This window comes from Drosophila nasuta, chromosome 2R (assembly GCF_023558535.2).
Source record: "Drosophila nasuta strain 15112-1781.00 chromosome 2R, ASM2355853v1, whole genome shotgun sequence".
NCBI classification, from domain to species: Eukaryota; Metazoa; Arthropoda; class Insecta; order Diptera; family Drosophilidae; genus Drosophila; species Drosophila nasuta.
Genome location: NC_083456.1, coordinates 8,284,998 through 8,303,273, shown reverse-complemented (window position 1 = coordinate 8,303,273; position 18,276 = coordinate 8,284,998). Strand labels below are relative to the sequence as shown.

The window sequence follows — 18,276 nt, the reverse complement described above, 5'->3', positions numbered from 1 at the left end:
TAGAGCAAGAAGCCAAGGCACAATACCAATAAGAGATGCAGAGAGACCAAGGCAAATGCATAAATCAAAATGCACAAATATCCTGGCGGCATCGACGGTAGACACACACACACTCATACACACACACACACAAATGCAATTGGTTCAGCTGCGAACCCCTGAAGCGTAATTGCAGACGCTACTTCGACTGCTGCTAAGGAAGGATGGCGGATTGTGCCTTATGTGTGGCATTGGATTTATGGAAATTATGTTGACTTACACAAATGAGCAAATGCCGAAAATCCTGCCCAGCGCCTCGCCATATGCATTTGCGTATAAATATTTACGCGGCGTGGGCACAAATTAATGACCATCGTCTTCGTCTTCGCCATCATTCCACTAAGTTGCTGCGAAAATATTTGATATTTTACAAGACGATTTAGAGACGCTTAAGGTGGAAAACACGAAGTCTACATCTTGATTTACAACGTAACTAATTAAAGCAAAGACCAATAATCTAAGAATGACCATAGTATCCATTAACCATAATAATCTATAAAGAGAGTAGACAAAAATATGTAAATTTAGTGACGTCCATCAAGTATTGTCAGTTTGTGTAATTTATTCCAATTGTTTCTATTATTTTATCATTATGGATAACTGCTGTTCTTCTATGAATATTAATCAAATAAATAAATAGTAAAGCATTGTTTAAACATGCGATTAAACAAATGACAATATGAAAAAACAAATATAGAGTGTACTCGACTACAAAAAACTTATTGAATAGAAAAATGCATAGCAGCATATAATTTATATGAGAATTTTAAACAGACACAATAATGTTATACTCGTATATACTATTTTAAATTTTTTTTATTTTATACACTGCATTATTAATAATTTAATTATAATTTAACTATATAATTTTTCAGCTCAATTTTGAACAACAAATTTTGGAGCACTAAAAAATTTATTAAATGCTTTTTGATTGTCACATTTGATTGTTGAAAATTCAGCCTCAGAACTATGTTATTAAGATACTATTTTTGAATTTTTCATTTATAGCATAGAAAGATTTAAAATTAAATTAATAAAATGATATTTCAAGAACATGATTTTTAAAAATTTTAATTACGTAAAATTAACCTTATTATTATTATTATGGACCTTAGCCTTACAAATTTATGGTATTAAACATACGTTTATTGTAGAAACCAATAGTATCTTATTTAAATCAGTAAAGGTTTTGGAAGTAATAACTAATTGTTGTTATTAATCAAATATATTTTAAAATATTTCGAAACCTTTGCCTCAAAGTATCCTTAATTTGTTTGTACAATAGATTTACATATTTGTACAAAATTATTTTACCTCTTGTTTTAATAGATACGAGGTATAGAAATATTGGCATACACAATGTAACAATGCAGTTGTTATTAATTTATTCACAGCACAAAGCAACAGCAATAAAAATGACCCCGCTTTAGCATAATTAATAACACTCACTTCAGACTTTCGGCTCATTTCATGTTCAAAATTGCATGAAACGAGCATCAAAATTAAATAATTAAATCAGATTAAATTTGTTTGCTCGCTCGCACTGCAATTTGAGAAAACTGACTGCGAAAGCGGGACAGAAAATAAAATTAACAAATTGCGCACTGAATTAAAAGGACTCACTTGATGATGCTACGAAAATTCAATCAAAATTCGAAATTGCAAAACTTAATGAAAATTGCACGTGTCTGATGATGAAATGATGCACTTCATTAAATGCATTTCTCGAACAAGCAACGGTGATGCATTAGTAGAAAACAGCCCGTTAATGGTGTTCTCGTAAACGATTTCTAAGCAATTTCACTAAATTTCATATATACGAATTTTTATATATTTCTGTATAAGAATGAAAAGTTTATTTTAATTTAGTTACTTTAATTTATTTTGACATATTATGAGGAAAATTGAGACTTTAATAAACTAAAGTAGAACTTAAGTTATATAATCAAAACAACTCGTTTCACATGTTTTAGTAAACGATATCCAAATTATTTTATTATTTTTTTAAGTTTTGCAGTTTTTTATGTTTTCTCAGCAAAATATATAACTTTATTTCAATTTTTTGAATTTGCTTTTAAAAGTTCAGAAATATTTCTCAAAAGTTATTCCCATATGCGATTTCTACACTTTTGCTTAAGCTAATATAATAGAATTCATATCCAATTCATTTCAATTTTGTTGTTTTAATGTTTTTACTTTCATACTAAAATATGTTAATTTAATGTATAATGATGTTTAAGGCTATTATTGAAGTGAAAAATAACCGAAGCTATTAAATTTAGTTCAAAATCGTTTTACAGAACATCTTTTGCCAAAGAGTTTTTATTTTCTGCAGGTCTAACGTAGAGTTTCACGCATCGGACAACACAAAAGAGTTGGCCAGCTTTGAGTTCTTAGTTGTTTTTGAAGAGATTTACTCTTTATACATATGCATTTAACTTCCTTTTTTTCTCGCTTTCATATATACTACTTATTTTATTCTTCTATTTTTCATTTCGCCAGACGCCAAATCCAAACACAGACGGGCCTTTCGCCTAGACAAATAAACAAATCTCGTCAAGTGCTCGCAGCACACATACACCCATACATAGATACAGATGCGGACACAGACATAGATAGATACAGATACAATATTTGGCGGATAGCAGCGGCAAATGTGTTTGCGTTTGTCACTTGTGGCGCTCTGCGGTTCCCCTTTTATGTGTGTGTGTGTGTCCGGTTTTCTGTGTATTCGTCTGTGTGTGTGAAGCTGGCTTAGTGTACGTCAACATTTTGGCAACACTCTCTTTCTACCTTTCGCTGCCACTCTCCTTCTTCCTCTCTCACTGTCAATCTTCTGCACTCTGCAACCAGTTGTTGCCACTCGATCCACGCAATTAATTTCTGTATCACAGCGTCAACTGAAGTGCCTCAGGTGAAGGGGGAACGGCAGGCTTGTCGACGCAAGGGTTGCTTCACACACACACACACACACTCACGCACAGTCGAGCATTAAAAATGAAACCAAAACAAACAGCAAACATCAAAAGCTGCCAGAAAACAAAAAAACACACACATACAAAAAAAGAACCTCAAATAGAAAATGGGCAGCTTGGGCAATATCCGGCGGTGTGTGTTGACGCTGAGACTGATTTCGAAGGACGCAGAGGAGGAGAAAAAGGAGGAGAAGGAGGCTAAGCGATAGGCTAGGGACTGCGGCTGACCGGTTTGTAAGCCCTCAGTGGCGGCAAGTGGCATGCGGATGACAGCTGCAACATTTTGTGGTATGCAAAGTTAGATATATAGATAGATATTTGTCAGCAGATCGTTTCAACCGAAGACGTGTCCTGATATGGATAACATATCTATTAAATTGACAAAAATGGTTTAGTTTATTGAATAAAAAGATTTGTTTTTATGGTTAACATTTATATATTTTAAGAATTATTACCATATTATAACAACTTAAGCTAATGTAAATTAATTGTAATTGTAATTTTCTTTAAGATTTCTTGAGACTTAAAAATAGTAGTGGATAATAATTAAATTTAAAAACAATAATACTTGTAAGCTAGCATTAAGCATAATTAAATAATAATAATAATAATCATAATTAAAATCTTGTAAAAATTTGTTTTAATAATTACAATTTAATAATTAATACATACACAAGTTTACTCATTAAGTAATAAATATTATTTTAATATTATTTTTAATATTGTTAGAAAAATTTATGACTGATTGCAATACTAATATAATATAAAATATTTCTTAAAAAAAATTATATTCCTCCAAAATAATAATAATATAATATAATGTTTAAAAGCATATGATAAACAAATGAAATCTTATGCAATAAAATACTTAATTTACATTTTGATATTTATTTATGTAATTATTACATTATTTTCGTTATTTATTAAAAGACATTATACACGATTTCTAAAAAAAACACTTTCCAATATACGATTTTGTAGACTGCATAATAATCCATTGAAATGCAAACTCAAAAGTCTCTTCAATGCAAATTCGCGCATTGCTATACAACAATGTAAAACTGATCTTGGTTCGCAGCAGCCAACACATTCGCTTTGTGAGCAAAGCTCACAGTTTTGATAGGACTACAATAAAGTGCAAATTTCAGCACTCTGACACACACAAATATACAGAGACGGAATTGAAAGCAAACGCAATTACAGGGTAAAGTATCATTCAATCCTAATGCCAAACACATTTTAGCTCACACATATTGTGCATTTTATGCCCAGATTTGTATAGGGATTTAAGGCAAGAACTCTTGGAGTGTGGGCAAAAGCCGGGACACCGCAGACATGGGCAACTTTGTGCTACCCAGACCAGAACCAGAACAGAGAGAACCAGCAGCAACAACATCCACGAGAACAACAACTGATGTTTTCACGCGCGAGATTTACGAGCGACATGCATTTTGGGTAAAACGTAAACGCACTTGACTCACTCTATGTGTGTGAGTGACTGTGTGTGTGTGTATTTGTATGTGTGCGTGTTTATCTTGCCCAGCCGCGAACTCGCAGTCCAACAACCGGCTGGTAGGCCTTTGGCATAAGAGCTGCAAAACAACAAAAATGCGGGTAGCCGCTTCAAAAACTGGCAAATAAAACAGGAAAATGCGCTTTATACGAATTGCAAACAGCACGAGGTCGAGGGAAGAGGGGAGACGACAGCTATGGAAGGTATGTTAAGTTTAAAGCATTTAAGGAACTTGCCTTTTCTTTTCTTCTTTTTCTTTTTTTGGTTTGCCATTAAAAACATTTAATTTGAAGTTTGCGAAGAAAACAAGACTTTACAAAAGCTTACGGCAATGGGCAATGGGCAACATTAAAAACTTCCGTTTCCGGCCACACACACACACACACTCACACTAAGAAACACCGACAGACAAAAGAAATGCAACGGAAATGCCACAAAGTTCAAACAACCAAGAAACTAGAAGAGTTGAAGAGAGAGAGAGATAGAGAGGAAGAGATGGAAACCACAGTCAAGCAAACACTAACAACATTAAAGCTGCAGATATTGCACACTTGCTTCCCCCTCTCGCTTTTCCCCTCTCTTCCACCCACTGCACTCGGCACTCTCATTACCGAAAATTGCAATAAATTTTTAGTGCAGAAAATTATTTGAAGTGCCCGCCAAACACACATAAAAACGCCAAAGCGAAATTTACGAGAAACCATTGAAAAAGAATGCGCTTAACTTTTCCTAAGCTCCAACAAAACGAACGACACAATGGCGGAGGAAGCGAGGCAGCGAGATGGTTTATAAAGATAGTGATTGTGAAGTGGATGGCAAGGGAGAGGAGGGCGAGGAGGCAAAAAACTAGCCAAGAAACATGGCAACAAAAACGATTTTAATTGCTTTTGTGCGACTCGCCACTCGCCACTCGAAACGCGCAATTTCCCTTTGGCAACAAGTCGCAACGTGTTGTAGCATGTTGTATCGTGTCCAAGTCCAAGGCTTGGCTTCTATGATAGATGAGTTATGACTGAAGGCAGCTAAATTCAATTTGGAAGTTTGCTTCGTAGGCAATGCTCCCCACCAACTAAACTTTAATGCGCTCCTTGATAGATTACCGACAGCCACAGATAGACTATCAACATGATTGAATAGTCGCCACAGAATTTAGTTCAATATAAGAGAATATATGTAAGTAAGTATAATATATGATAATCCATCGAAAATACACCAGGAAATATTATTCATAAAATCATTGACTTGAAAAATGTAATAACTAAACTAAAGATTGGTTATAAAATACAGCTTATCAAATTTGTGAATTTCTAGAAGATAGGAAATAAAAGACTATCTCTCCTACATATTTAGATTATTACAAAGTTGTCTGTTAATTTAAAGTTTAAGAATTTAAATGAATTAAAAACAAATAAGAAAGCTACAGACGAGTGTGCTCGACTGTGAGATACTCGCAATAATAAAACCATATACGACAAATATACTGAAAATATATCGCAAAATACTAAAATATAACAAAATCTATACTTTGTATATTGATATAGTAGTACATTTGAAATATACCATAGACTACAAAATATACCAGATTTTCAAACAAATCAACTAAGACCCGTAGTAAGTAAGTGTTTTAACCCGTACAAAAGAATTTAACTTTAAATAACTTTTACAATTTTTATCTGATCGCAACCAAATTTACTAGAATTTTAAATACTCTATATTATTATTGTGTGTTATTATTGAATATGACTTTGAAACTGCGAAAGCTATTCGATTTTTGTCGATTTGCGGTGGGGAATCAAGAATATAGTACGTATACTTTATAAAGTCGGAGATGCCTCATTCTGCCTGTTACGTACATTTCCTGTAAGCACAATGTTATAAGTTCCTTCTACCATATTTTATATATTTACATATAGATTACTAACTTTGAAGATGATTTAAATTCTTAGTTATAGTTATATATTTATATTAGATATAGTTTTAAAAATGCTTAAAATAATTAGAAAATTTTTGTAAATAGTAAGCATGATAAAATTATTAGTTCTGCTTTTAATAATATTTTATTTTGTGCGAAGAAAGTTTAATGGTTGAATAATTTAAAAAATTGTTGAATTTTCTTGTGTCTCTCGGTTATTAACTAATTCATTTATTTGAAGTTAAACTCTTATAGCTACTGTTTTAATAATATTATAGCTGTCTAGTGCTTCACAATTATGAATATATTTTTATGCCTATTGTTCAGGCTTCTCATTTATCAATTGCAGATTGGCTAGCTGCTTTGCTCGGTGATGAATGTGAATTGTGAATGCGAATGTGAATGTGAATACAATTGAACTTTTCATAGTTGGAAATGTTAAATAAAATTGCATGCATCAAGATTTAAAAAGTTAATTGCACTGCTCAACGCCCGAATACAATACTCAGTGCAATACACATGGATATATAACTGTGTATTTGCACTATTCACTGACCACACACACACTCACGCATATAACCACACACACACACAGCTCAGCAATTTCTTTCATCACAGGAAAAAACGTAGCAACCGCATTGATACTCTTTGTATAGTGGCTCGGCTGATGTTGAACAATTTTCTGCCATAATTTATTAACGATGCTTATTATTGCTGCTTAATTGCAGTTATTTGCATTCATATGCACTCACACACACACACATCATCACACACACACAGTGAGAGAGAAAGAAATCCTCGCTCTCATTTCATTCGGAACTTGGCATGTGAAATGCACATTTTCTATAATTAATTAAATTTAAATGCATGCACGTTATAATCGAAGCTTAAATTCCATGCACACATGCATAGCGTCAGCCAAAAATTAATCAAGTTTCAAGGCATGCGATTTGAGGTTTCGAGGTTTCCTTTATTGCATTTTAATTGTTTTGAAAATTTAATTAATTCGATTAAGTCGCAAAATACAATCGAAATTGAAAAGCTTATGCTCATTTTTATTTTAAATTCAATTTTTATTATAATGAAAAAATGACGAGAGAAAAGCAGAGCAATCTTTGGTATGAGAGAAATTAACTGACAAAGAGTGGGAAGTTAAATGGGCGAGTAGTGGAAAAACTACTCTATCAAATGGATATTAAAATATTATTATTTTCATATTAAGTGGGAAATGCATTTCAACAATAGTAAAGACTAATAGGAATTGACTTCAAATCAAACTATTCCAATATCGAGAAACTATATCAATTTTCCTAATAGGCATGCAAAAAATAATTAGTTAATTTGATCTATTTCAAAAATAATATCGCATTTATTGGGTTTTTGAAAAATGGGTAGCGGGTATCTCACAGTTGAGCACATTTAGATTTCTTACCTGTTATTATTAAAAGTGCATTAAAAAGACAATAATACCTAAGTAAAAAACATGAAATCTAAAAAGATCTCAGTTGCTTTTTTTGAACTTGTTTGACAAAAATTCAATTCCCAGTTGCTAATAATTTTAAATTTATAAATAAAATATTTAAACACGTATAGATTTATTATTTATTTGTATTACTTTTCATTCTTTATCTTTATTAATTGAAATTCCGTTTAAATGCAACTACAATATTAAATATTGCAAGTGCACATTTATTTTCTGCAACTAATAAATTCGTAATTATACAAATGATTTTCAGCTCTGGAATCTGATTGTACTTTAACATTCGAAATACTTAATGTGCGTTCAATAATTAGTATTAAAACTGTGCAATTATTTTCGAAGCAATTTTAAAGAGCTTGCTTAATGTGCGCATTAATCGTAAGCCGGGCTTTAAAATCAAAGTCCGCATTGAATAATTCCAATTAAATGACAGTTGCTGCTGTTTCTCTGCTCTTCCTGCTGTTGCTCGGGGATAAAAAAAGAATCTCTTTGGAGTCGAGGCGGCGTTAATCAACCCACTCAACCTGCTGTCTGACTCTCTGTGACTGTCCCCAGACTGAATGCATACGAGGAGGACTGTGGGCATTGTTGGCGCATTGTCTCGCTTGATTATGCCCAACAGATTTTGATTCTGGGACCGTTTTTTTATGTGTGCCTGTGTGCTGCCTTCCCCCTCCCTCAGCCCACGAGAACGCAGACACATAAATTTCAGCAGAGTCAACTCCAACTTCATGGAGCATGAATACGCAACAACTTTGCATTTAACACTGCGAAAACAATGAACAGGAGAAAGAGAGAGGAACTTTTGCTTGCTGCTCACTTTCAACTCTCAAGTTGTTTAAGGTTTTTATCAACTGGTTCCGATCACTTGAGTAACTTTGAGTAAAATTTGACAAAAATTTCCAGAAATTTGCCGCTTGCTTTCAATGAAAACTCGACCTGAAAATGCAGAGAAATGGTCAAGTGGACATTAAAGCAAAGCAAATGAGCAACCAAAAGTTGAACGACACACAAAGTAAATACACAAAATGAAAGAGAAAATGCCGCAATAAGTGTATGTGTGCTTTTGTGTGTGTGTGCGTTAACCAACCCCAATAATTTAAGCACAATTTATGGCATTAAGCTAAAGATACGCAGCCTCTCTCACTCTCAATCCCTTTTCCCTCAATTGCCCATTGGTCAATGGCCCAGACAAAAAGCGCCAGGCAAATGTTGTGTTTGGTTTGTTGTTTTCTCTGTTTTTTTTTTGTGCTATGTTGTTCTGCTGTCTGCTTCTAATCCTTACAGAACACACACACACACACAGAGATCGAAAGTCTCAGCATTCATTCAGCATAAATCAAATACCTCGCACTCTTGTTGTTTTTTGGCCTTTGCTGTTTGCGTAGTGTTAATTAGTATTTAATCTATGAACCATAAATAAATCCCCTCTTTTCGCAAAAGGACACTTAATTTCCTCTCTATGTGCTCTGTGTGTGTGTGGCGCCTTAATAAATTTCCAATTGTGTGTCAAACTCTCTCGTATGCGTAGCACAAGTTAAGTCAACTAATTGCAAATATTTACAGACGCAGCCCCTGCGGCAAAATCGCAAAATCGCAACTGATATGCGTACAGCTTTTTCTTGGCTTAAACGTGTGTGTTACTCTTAGTATTAATTTGGCATTTTATTTAGCGCAAAACTAGTCGAAATTTTCGATTGGGTTTTTGTGCTTTGGCGGTGCAAAAAGTGTCAATAAACCACTTTAATTGATTGCGCGCTAAGCTGTTGCCAAACACACTTTTGCGAAAGCCAGCCGACAAACCCCCTTTTCCCCCTTTTATTCCCTATCTCTCTTTAGAGGGAGATAAAGAGCAGCCATGTTACAGGGCGAGCATTTTTGCGGATCTGGCGCCATCTGTCGTCGGGTGGCTGCTGTTAGCTGTTGCCACTAAAACTAATGCGTACATTTGCATTGCAAATTGCGATTTTAAAGAGCGACAATTACAGTGACAACGCAAGCTCGTATTCCCCTTTCCCCATTTTCCCTTTCCGACATCAGTTTCCCTTACAGCATCGCCTGAACCACCCTGTGACCCACCAAAAACTGTCTTTCAAAGCAATTAGCGATTAGCGTGCAAAACTTTTAAGCGTCAACTTTACACAGACTGCCTCACACACATATGTATTTGTAGTTGTGTCTGTGGGTGTGAAGGGGAAGATGAAGGGTGTCTTTTGTTGACAAATGCACATTAGTTTGATTCGTTGCAAGTTCTTTTATTTGCATTTTCTGCAACATTTACAGCTAAAGTTGTTTTTATTGTAATTGGTTCTGTTGCATAGCTTTACTTAATATATTAAACAACAAACAAACATCTCAAACAATTTGCACAAAGTATCGTGAACAGAGTGCGATTTTTATTTTGTTAAACATTTGAAGAAAGTGGCAACGCTGCTCTTATGTTAAATTAGAGGTGGAAAACTATTGATTGGGGGCACTTTCGATACTGTCGATAGTGTCATCGATAGTTATATTTTTTAAGTATACAAGAAACTTATAGTTTTAATCTATAAATAAAAGAATATTAACAATATTCTAATTCTCTATTTTATTATATAGAACTTATCAATGTTCTTTAGGCATACGTTCACCCAGGGTATCAACCATTTCAGTTAAGGCTTTTAATATATGTAGGTTTTTCGCTTAGAATTCGATTTGTACAAGACGGATCTTTTGAAGAAGTAAGTTACAGAGTTCACAGTCGATGTACAACTGCTTCTTGTTGACAGTATCAACTTGACACAGTGTCGTTCATATCTGCAAATACGGCGGTATGCTAAGGGCACAAGCCAGGATGAAATCTTTTCAAGCGGTCGTGCAAGCTTGATTCGTTGCAAGCTTGATTCTTTGGCGTAGTCCTTTTAAAATACTTTCAGACATGTGAAATTTAACTCTATTTTGTAGTACTCTGCCTATCTGGTACAGAATCCTTTTCAGAGTCTGTGCTGGTGCAATCGCAGTCCTGCTTGTCTCTACTTGACTTACTAAGTGTGGCTGACATTTGACGTTTATCTTAAATTCAGCTCTTTATCGATCAAAATACTTTTGTATAATACATAAACATAACTTTCCTTAAAATCGATCCATATTTATTTGTTTTTCTTCTTAATTGCTGACGATTTTACACAGAATAAGAGCGAATTAAATTGTTTTAACGGTGTGAGACGCCAGCTGTCGATAGCACCATCTGCTACTATCGATTGTGGCTCGAAAGCGCTCAACCATCGGTAGCGTCGATAATGTCATTGATTGTTTTCCACCTCTATGTTAAATTGTGGCGGCAGCGCAATTGCCAAAGAAAAAGCGGACGTCGTGCTTAAATGAAATTCATGAAATGTCTAATATTTTGAATTCACAAAGCCTTCTAGATGCATTCCAGTCGATAGACATTACCGACGAGCTAAATGAATGCACAACAAGCTCAACAAAAAGCATTTTGGTAAGTTTTACTAATTGTGTGGTAATAAAAAAAAATAAGCAATTGTAACACACGAAAGCGGCATCAACAGCAACAACAACAACAAGATGCGAAAAATGGCAACAACAGCAACGACATCGACTGCAACATCGAAGTTGACACTCACGACAATCTCACGTGCAGAATGCCCCAAAGAGCGGCAGATGATGCGGACAATGGTGACGATTCTGACTCGGATGTTATTATCGTTTCGGATACATCAGAAACTTCGTCAATTGTCAGCTACATTAATCCATCGGATTTGAGCTCAGATAGCGACGACAACAACGACATTTGTAAGGCTTCGGCAATACTCGAAACCGAAAGCGAGAACGATTCTTACATTGATGATGATGAGGAGCTAAGTAAATTGCATACATATAAAAATAGCATAAAAACAAATGATCATTAGTCCGATCTTGTTCAGGTGATGACAGCAGTATGGAAAAGTTTGTGAGTGCATTTAAACTCAAATTCGAATCATTCTTGAGCGGTAACGAGTCATGTGATCAAGGCAAAGGAGACATCGACACTCAAGACAATCTCACGTGCCGAATGCCCCAAAGAGCGGCAGATGATGGCGACAATGGTGATGTCTTCGACTCAGACGTTATTATCGTTGCGGATACATCAGGCATTTCCAAGGCTTCGACAATACCCGAATCCGAAAGAGAGAACGATTCTTACATTGATGTTGAGAAGCTAAGTAAATTGCATACATATGAAAATAACATAAAGACAAATGATCATTATTTCGATCTTTTTCAGGTGATGACAGCATGATGGAAAATTTTGAGAGTGCAGCAATTAAACTCAAAATTGAATTATTCTCCAGCGGTAGCGAGAAGTCCAAGGCAACGGAGTCAGGTGACCAAGGCAAAGGAGACATTGACAGCAACATCGATGTCGACACTAAAGAAAATCTCACGGGGAGAATGCCCCAAAGAGCAGCAGCCGATGCGGAATCCGTATCCGTTTCGTATACATCGGAAACTTCGTCAATTGTCAGCTACATTAATCCATCGGATTTAGACACAGATAGCGACGACAACAACGACATTTGCAAGGCTTCGGCAATACTCGAAACCGAAAGCGAGAACGATTCTTACATTGATGATGATGAGGAGCTAAGTAAATTGCATACATATAAAAATAGCATAAAAACAAATGATCATTAGTCCGATCTTGTTCAGGTGATGACAGCAGTATGGAAAAGTTTGTGAGTGCATTTAAACTCAAATTCGAATCATTCTTGAGCGGTAACGAGTCATGTGATCAAGGCAAAGGAGACATCGACACTCATGACAATGATGGCGACAATGGTGATGTCTTCGACTCAGACGTTATTATCGTTGCGGATACATCAGACATTTCCAAGGCTTCGATAATACCCGAATCCGAAAGAGAGAACGATTCTTACGTTGATGTTGAGAAGCTAAGTAAATTGCATACATATGAAAATAACAAAAAAACAAATGATCATTAGTTCGATCTTTTTCAGGTGATGACAGCATGATGAAAAATTTTGAGAGTGCAGCAATTAAACTCAAAATCGAATTATTCTCTAGCGGTAGCGAGAAGTCCAAGGCAACGGAGTCAGGTGACCAAGGCAAAGGAGACATTGACAGCAACATCGATGTCGACACTCACGAAAATCTCATGGGCAGAATGCCTCAAAGAGCGGCAGGCGATGCGGAATCCGTATCCGTTTCGGATACATCGGAAACTTCGTCAATTGTCAGCTACATTAATCCATCGGATTTAGACACAGATAGCGACGACAACAACGACATTTGCAAGGCTTCGGCAATACTCGAAACCGAAAGCGAGAACGATTCTTACATTGATGATGATGAGGAGCTAAGTAAATTGCATACATGTGAAAATAACATAAAAACAAATGATCATTAGTCCGATCTTGTTCAGGTGATGACAGCAGTATGGAAAAGTTTGTGAGTGCATTTAAACTCAAATTCGAATCATTCTTGAGCGGTGGCGAGCCATGTGATCAAGGCAAAGGAGACATCGACTGCAACATCGAAGTCGACACTCATGACGATTCTTACATTGATGTTGAGAAGCTAAGTAAATTGCATACACATGAAAATAATATAAAAACAAATGATCAATAGTTCGATCTTTTTTAGGTGATGACAGCATGATGGAAAAGTTTATGAGCGCACCAATTAGTCGCAAAACCGATTCCTTCTCCAGCGGTAGCGAGAAGATTAAGGCAAAGGAGCCATGTGAGTAAGCAGTTGACATACCAAACAAACTTCTTTAAATTTCTGTTTGCCCGCAGCGCTAGAACTGAGTCTTCTAAAAGAGACGCCGTTGGATGCACCCAAAGTAATAAACACGCGCAGTGGACGCGTTTTGCGTCAACGCATCGATCACAAGGTCGACAAAGCTCACCTCGAGGTTGATGATGATGACGACGACGATGAGGATTATGTGTTAAAAGTCCGTAAGAAGCCCACACGCAAACGTCGCGTCTCCGCACTGCTGAGTAGCGACTCCAACAGCAGCAGCATTGCCAGCTTCTCCATGACGGACAACGCTGATGCCGCACTCATCTATGTGGATTTGCAGCAGCCGGTAGCCATTGTCAGCAGCGAGCCAACTGCTGATGCTACTGCCGTTGAATGCGATAGCGAATTGAAAATGCGTTTGGACAAGTTTTTGGGTTTACGACCGGCACAGCGGCGTCTCTTCAATCCCATGGCCAACTATGAGTTCGAGGACAATCACATGGATGAGGATACACCTCCAAGCTCACGCCTCTGGGCAGCACACAATGCGCACATTGCTGTCAAAGAACCAAAAGCCCAAGTGGCGGCGGCAACATCGACGCCGATAGTAAAATCCCTGGATGCGAAGCTAACTAATGAAATGAAAATGCTGATCCTCGATGATATTGTGCAACGCACGAATGCCAATTACTTTGAGAGTCAAACGCCGCAGCACATTAAGAAACCTATTGATCTGAGTGGTCTACCCAGCGAGGAGGTGCGTGCGGTCAATTGTCAGCAGCACAAGGAGACCACCAATTTGCTAGAACGTTATGAGGGTTTCTACAACTTTGTGGATTCACTACGTCGTGAGTTGACTTTTCAACCGTTTTTTTAGTCTGGAACATTTTGCAGTCTCTTAAACCTAATGTAATTCCTCTTTTCTATTTTGCAGCTGAGACGCCTTTTAACATGTGTCATCCACTCGCTGTCTACTATCGCAAGCGTGACTTTGAATCGTCGAAAGCAGGGCTGGCCAAGACACTGTTCAATGTGCTCAATCACAGCATCTTCCATTGCGGTCTGCGCCGCATAATTACATGGAAGAGTTGCATGAACACACCGAGCGCAATTGTGCATTCCATTGAAGGTGATGGCCAGCGCACCTCACGCATCGTTCTTTGGAAGCATATGAAGCAGCCGATCATGCTGGTGAAGGTGCTGTTACACGAGATGTGTCATGCTGCTGCCTTTGTATACCACGGCGAGACAGGACATGGCGATCACTGTCGCAAGTGGTAAGTGGGAGACATAAAACAATCCTTAGCAGTGTTTAGCACGCTTTAATTTTGATGCAGGGCTTATCGTGCCAAATCGGTGATTCCGGAGCTGCCACAGATTGATGATTGCAATGCCAAGTTCAAGTACACCTGTCTGCTGTGCCGTCGACGCTCGCATGGCATCATCAAATTCGAAGATGAAGAGCAACAGCTGCGTTGCCACTATTGTCAATTCGAGGTGAATGTGGAGAAGTTTAATGCGGAGGAGGTGCATGCTTTATCCTTAACCGATCGTCTGGTTACGCCCTTCAAGCAGTTTGTGCGTGAGAATTACTTAAAGTGCGTCGAGAGCACGCACAGCTCGAAGATGCAGTCGCTGAATAGGCAGTACAAGGAGCAACTGCAGCAGCACTAGCAAGCCAGCTAAAGCAAATATATAGAAGATAATATATAATATATATATATATTCATAATAATATATAACATACATATATTGAACCTAATATATAATAAATAATAATAATTTTTGAAAATAAGCATTTGCTACGCTTTGAATAGCGCTTGTAAAATAACCGATGTAATATTGGCTTATTATCGATGATTGCTATCGAGCTGGCGCCATCTGTCGTCGGGTGTCTGCTGTTAGTTTTTTGCTACTCGAACTAATGCGTACATTTGCATTGCAAATTGTGATTTTAAAGAGCGACAATTACAGTGACAACACAAGCTGGCACTCCTCTCCTCCTTTTCCCCTTCTCCATCAGCTTCCTTTCCAGCATCGCCTGAACCACCCTGTGGCCCACCAAACACTGTCTTTTAAAGCAATTAGCGATTAGTGTGCAAAACTTTTAAGCGTCAACTTTACACAGACTCCCGCACACACATATGTAGTTAGTTGTGTGTGTGTGTGTGGGTGTCAAGGGGGGAAGCTGAAGGGTGTCTTGTTGACAAATGCACATTAGTTTGATTCGTTGCAAGTTCTTTTATTTGCATTTTCTACAACATTCACAGCTGATGTTGTTTTTATTGCTGTCGGTTCTGTTTGTTGCCGTTGTTGTTGTTGTTGTCACCGCAATTTGTAATTTGCCATCGCTCATTGATTTCGCTCATTCGCTTTTCTGATTTTCTCGGCGAATTTTAAATGCATTGAATGCAATTTCCTGACTTGCTTTTTTAATTGCGTGCATTAAACTCGGCTCAGTGATGCATTTTTAATTCAAATTAAAATAAAATAAGGAGAAGCGATAAAGTCGAAACTACTCGACTTTAACATACTATGTGAGACATTATATGGTATTGAATAAGCTGATTCTCATAAAATTATTATTCTTTCTAATATGATTGATTAAAATGTGATTATAATTATGGCAGACAAAAAGAACAATCTGATGAAACTTATAAATCTAAATAGAATTGAATTTACTACTAACACCGTTAATAAATATTCAATATGTTATTTTCTAATTATTTTTCTTACTTTTTATACATTATGTATACCTTCTTTTCCAATCCGAACTGGGTATAAAAATTGCGCTTATGGCAAGTGGTAAGTACGCCAGACGGACAGCAAGTTGATCATCATGGCAAATGAGGCAGCTAAAGAGATAAAGGGTTAATCGACGGCTTATTAAATAGGTATGTTTGCAATTCGCTTCCATTTAACTTTAAAGACAACTTGAAACAATTGTCAAAAAAGTTCTTTCTTTTAACATGAAATACTTCACATAATGAAACTACAACAAAAACAATACATAACAACATAAACACAATAAAAATAAAATAAAATATAAACTTAAAATACAAACATATACACAAGACAATGGAAGACTTTAATCACCCGGAATCCAATGAAAATTTCCTCAAGGAACCCTCAAAAGTTGTGGATCTGTTGCAGTTTATGGACTTGATGGTCAATGCCAATAAAATGGAGGAGTAAGTGCTTAAAAAAGTAACAACTATTTCATTAATTATGATTCGTTAGCAAACGCGAAGGCAAAAAGATTGTGCAGCAACCTGTTGTTGATCCTAGCGACAATGTCACCGATGAGAACTTTTATATCTCGTCACGTGGTGGACAAAGGATGGGACGCAGATCGACAAGAAAAACTAGATCAAAAATACAGTCAGCCACAAACACAAATCAATTCACGTTCATGCGGCAAATTGAGCAAACCCAAGAGCAGCGAGTCGTTGCACGCAAGGAACGCGAACGTGTTGCATTAAATTTTCGGAGGTGAAATAAGTTAAAAATATCAATTATAATAATCAATTGATTTTCTTTAGACTGGGCAACGTTTCTTATCGCAAGGATCAGTTTAATCATGCCATCGAGATGTATACCAAAGGTCTGGAATATATTAAAGATACACCAGTTCTCTACATAAATCGTGCTTGCTGCTACATCAAGTGAGTGAGAAATTAAATTAAATTAAATATTAAATTCATTCAGCATATTGTCTGCAGACTACGCAACTTTAAAATGGCAATCATCGAATGCAATCATATTCTAACCAAACTAGATCCGAGATATCTGCGAGCTTTTCTTTACAGAGCTCTCGCTTATAAGCGCATGGGTGATGAGAAGAACTTTGAGCAAAGCATCAACGAAGCAAAACAAGTCAATACTCGAAGTTTAGAATTCATTGACAGCTTTTTGGATAAGATGCGCACCGCGTACTGAGTTAGTGTGCAGCTAAATCATTATAATGTAATTAGAAATTTCAGATGTACTCAACTATTCGTATTAGGCTTTAACTCAATGGACATTTTAACAAACGCTTAGTAAAAAAGCAGACATCATTTTATTGGACATTAACTGAAAGAACATATGAATAAAACCTTACTAAATAATGTTCGTGTTATTCATTTTTATTTCAATTGTAGTAATTTTTATTTAATTAGGAGTGAGTACTGAAATAAGTAAGAAAGCTTAAGTCGACTGTTCTTGATTGTGAGATACCCGTTACACATTTTCAATAAAACCAAAACAGTGCGGTATTCATTTTAAAATATACAAACATATACAACGGCTATATTTGGTATAATTATATAGTCCTATCTTCCATACAATTTCAAAATCTCTAAGCATTATTCAATTTCCTAATATCAATTTATATTTCATATTGTCTGTACATTGAATTATTATTGCGTTTATTATACTAGAAACTTAGTACAATTAATAATTATGCACAAACTTATTATTTTTACTGCATCAATAATATTCTGAGCTCATTCAAATTATTATTATATTTACTATTCAATCAATTTAAATACCACACGTCTTTAAAATAATATTTCCATTTTTACCTTCAGGCCCTGCCAAACGTTGTGCGTATACTTAATTTAACCGC

At 36.1% G+C, this 18,276-nt stretch overlaps 2 protein-coding genes across 4 annotated transcripts; both read left to right on the top strand.

Moving 5' to 3' along the window:
- The first annotated feature begins 11,006 nt into the window (after positions 1 to 11,006).
- LOC132786522 (dentin sialophosphoprotein-like) lies at positions 11,007 to 15,412 on the top strand. Of its 2 annotated transcripts, none has more exons than XM_060793067.1 (11): positions 11,007 to 11,397; positions 11,456 to 11,780; positions 11,843 to 12,121; positions 12,184 to 12,546; positions 12,609 to 12,854; positions 12,917 to 13,279; positions 13,342 to 13,500; positions 13,563 to 13,661; positions 13,718 to 14,515; positions 14,602 to 14,944; positions 15,005 to 15,412. In XM_060793067.1, exons 1-11 carry the CDS (start codon positions 11,293 to 11,295, stop codon positions 15,339 to 15,341), a joined length of 3,417 nt encoding a protein of 1,138 aa, XP_060649050.1. In that variant the 5' UTR covers positions 11,007 to 11,292; the 3' UTR covers positions 15,342 to 15,412. The 2 variants fall into 2 exon arrangements, with proteins under 2 accessions (XP_060649050.1, XP_060649051.1); XM_060793068.1 differs by having other exon boundaries at positions 11,008 to 11,397; positions 11,468 to 11,780.
- A 1,222-nt stretch (positions 15,413 to 16,634) lies between these two features.
- On the top strand, positions 16,635 to 17,776 carry LOC132785537 (tetratricopeptide repeat protein 12). Of its 2 annotated transcripts, none has more exons than XM_060791681.1 (4): positions 16,635 to 16,858; positions 16,908 to 17,159; positions 17,210 to 17,332; positions 17,477 to 17,776. In XM_060791681.1, the coding sequence occupies exons 1-4, from the start codon at positions 16,746 to 16,748 to the stop codon at positions 17,604 to 17,606; spliced, it is 618 nt and encodes a 205-aa protein (XP_060647664.1). In that variant the 5' UTR covers positions 16,635 to 16,745; the 3' UTR covers positions 17,607 to 17,776. The 2 variants fall into 2 exon arrangements, with proteins under 2 accessions (XP_060647664.1, XP_060647663.1); XM_060791680.1 differs by having other exon boundaries at positions 16,639 to 16,858; positions 17,390 to 17,776.
- Positions 17,777 to 18,276: the final 500 nt, after the last annotated feature.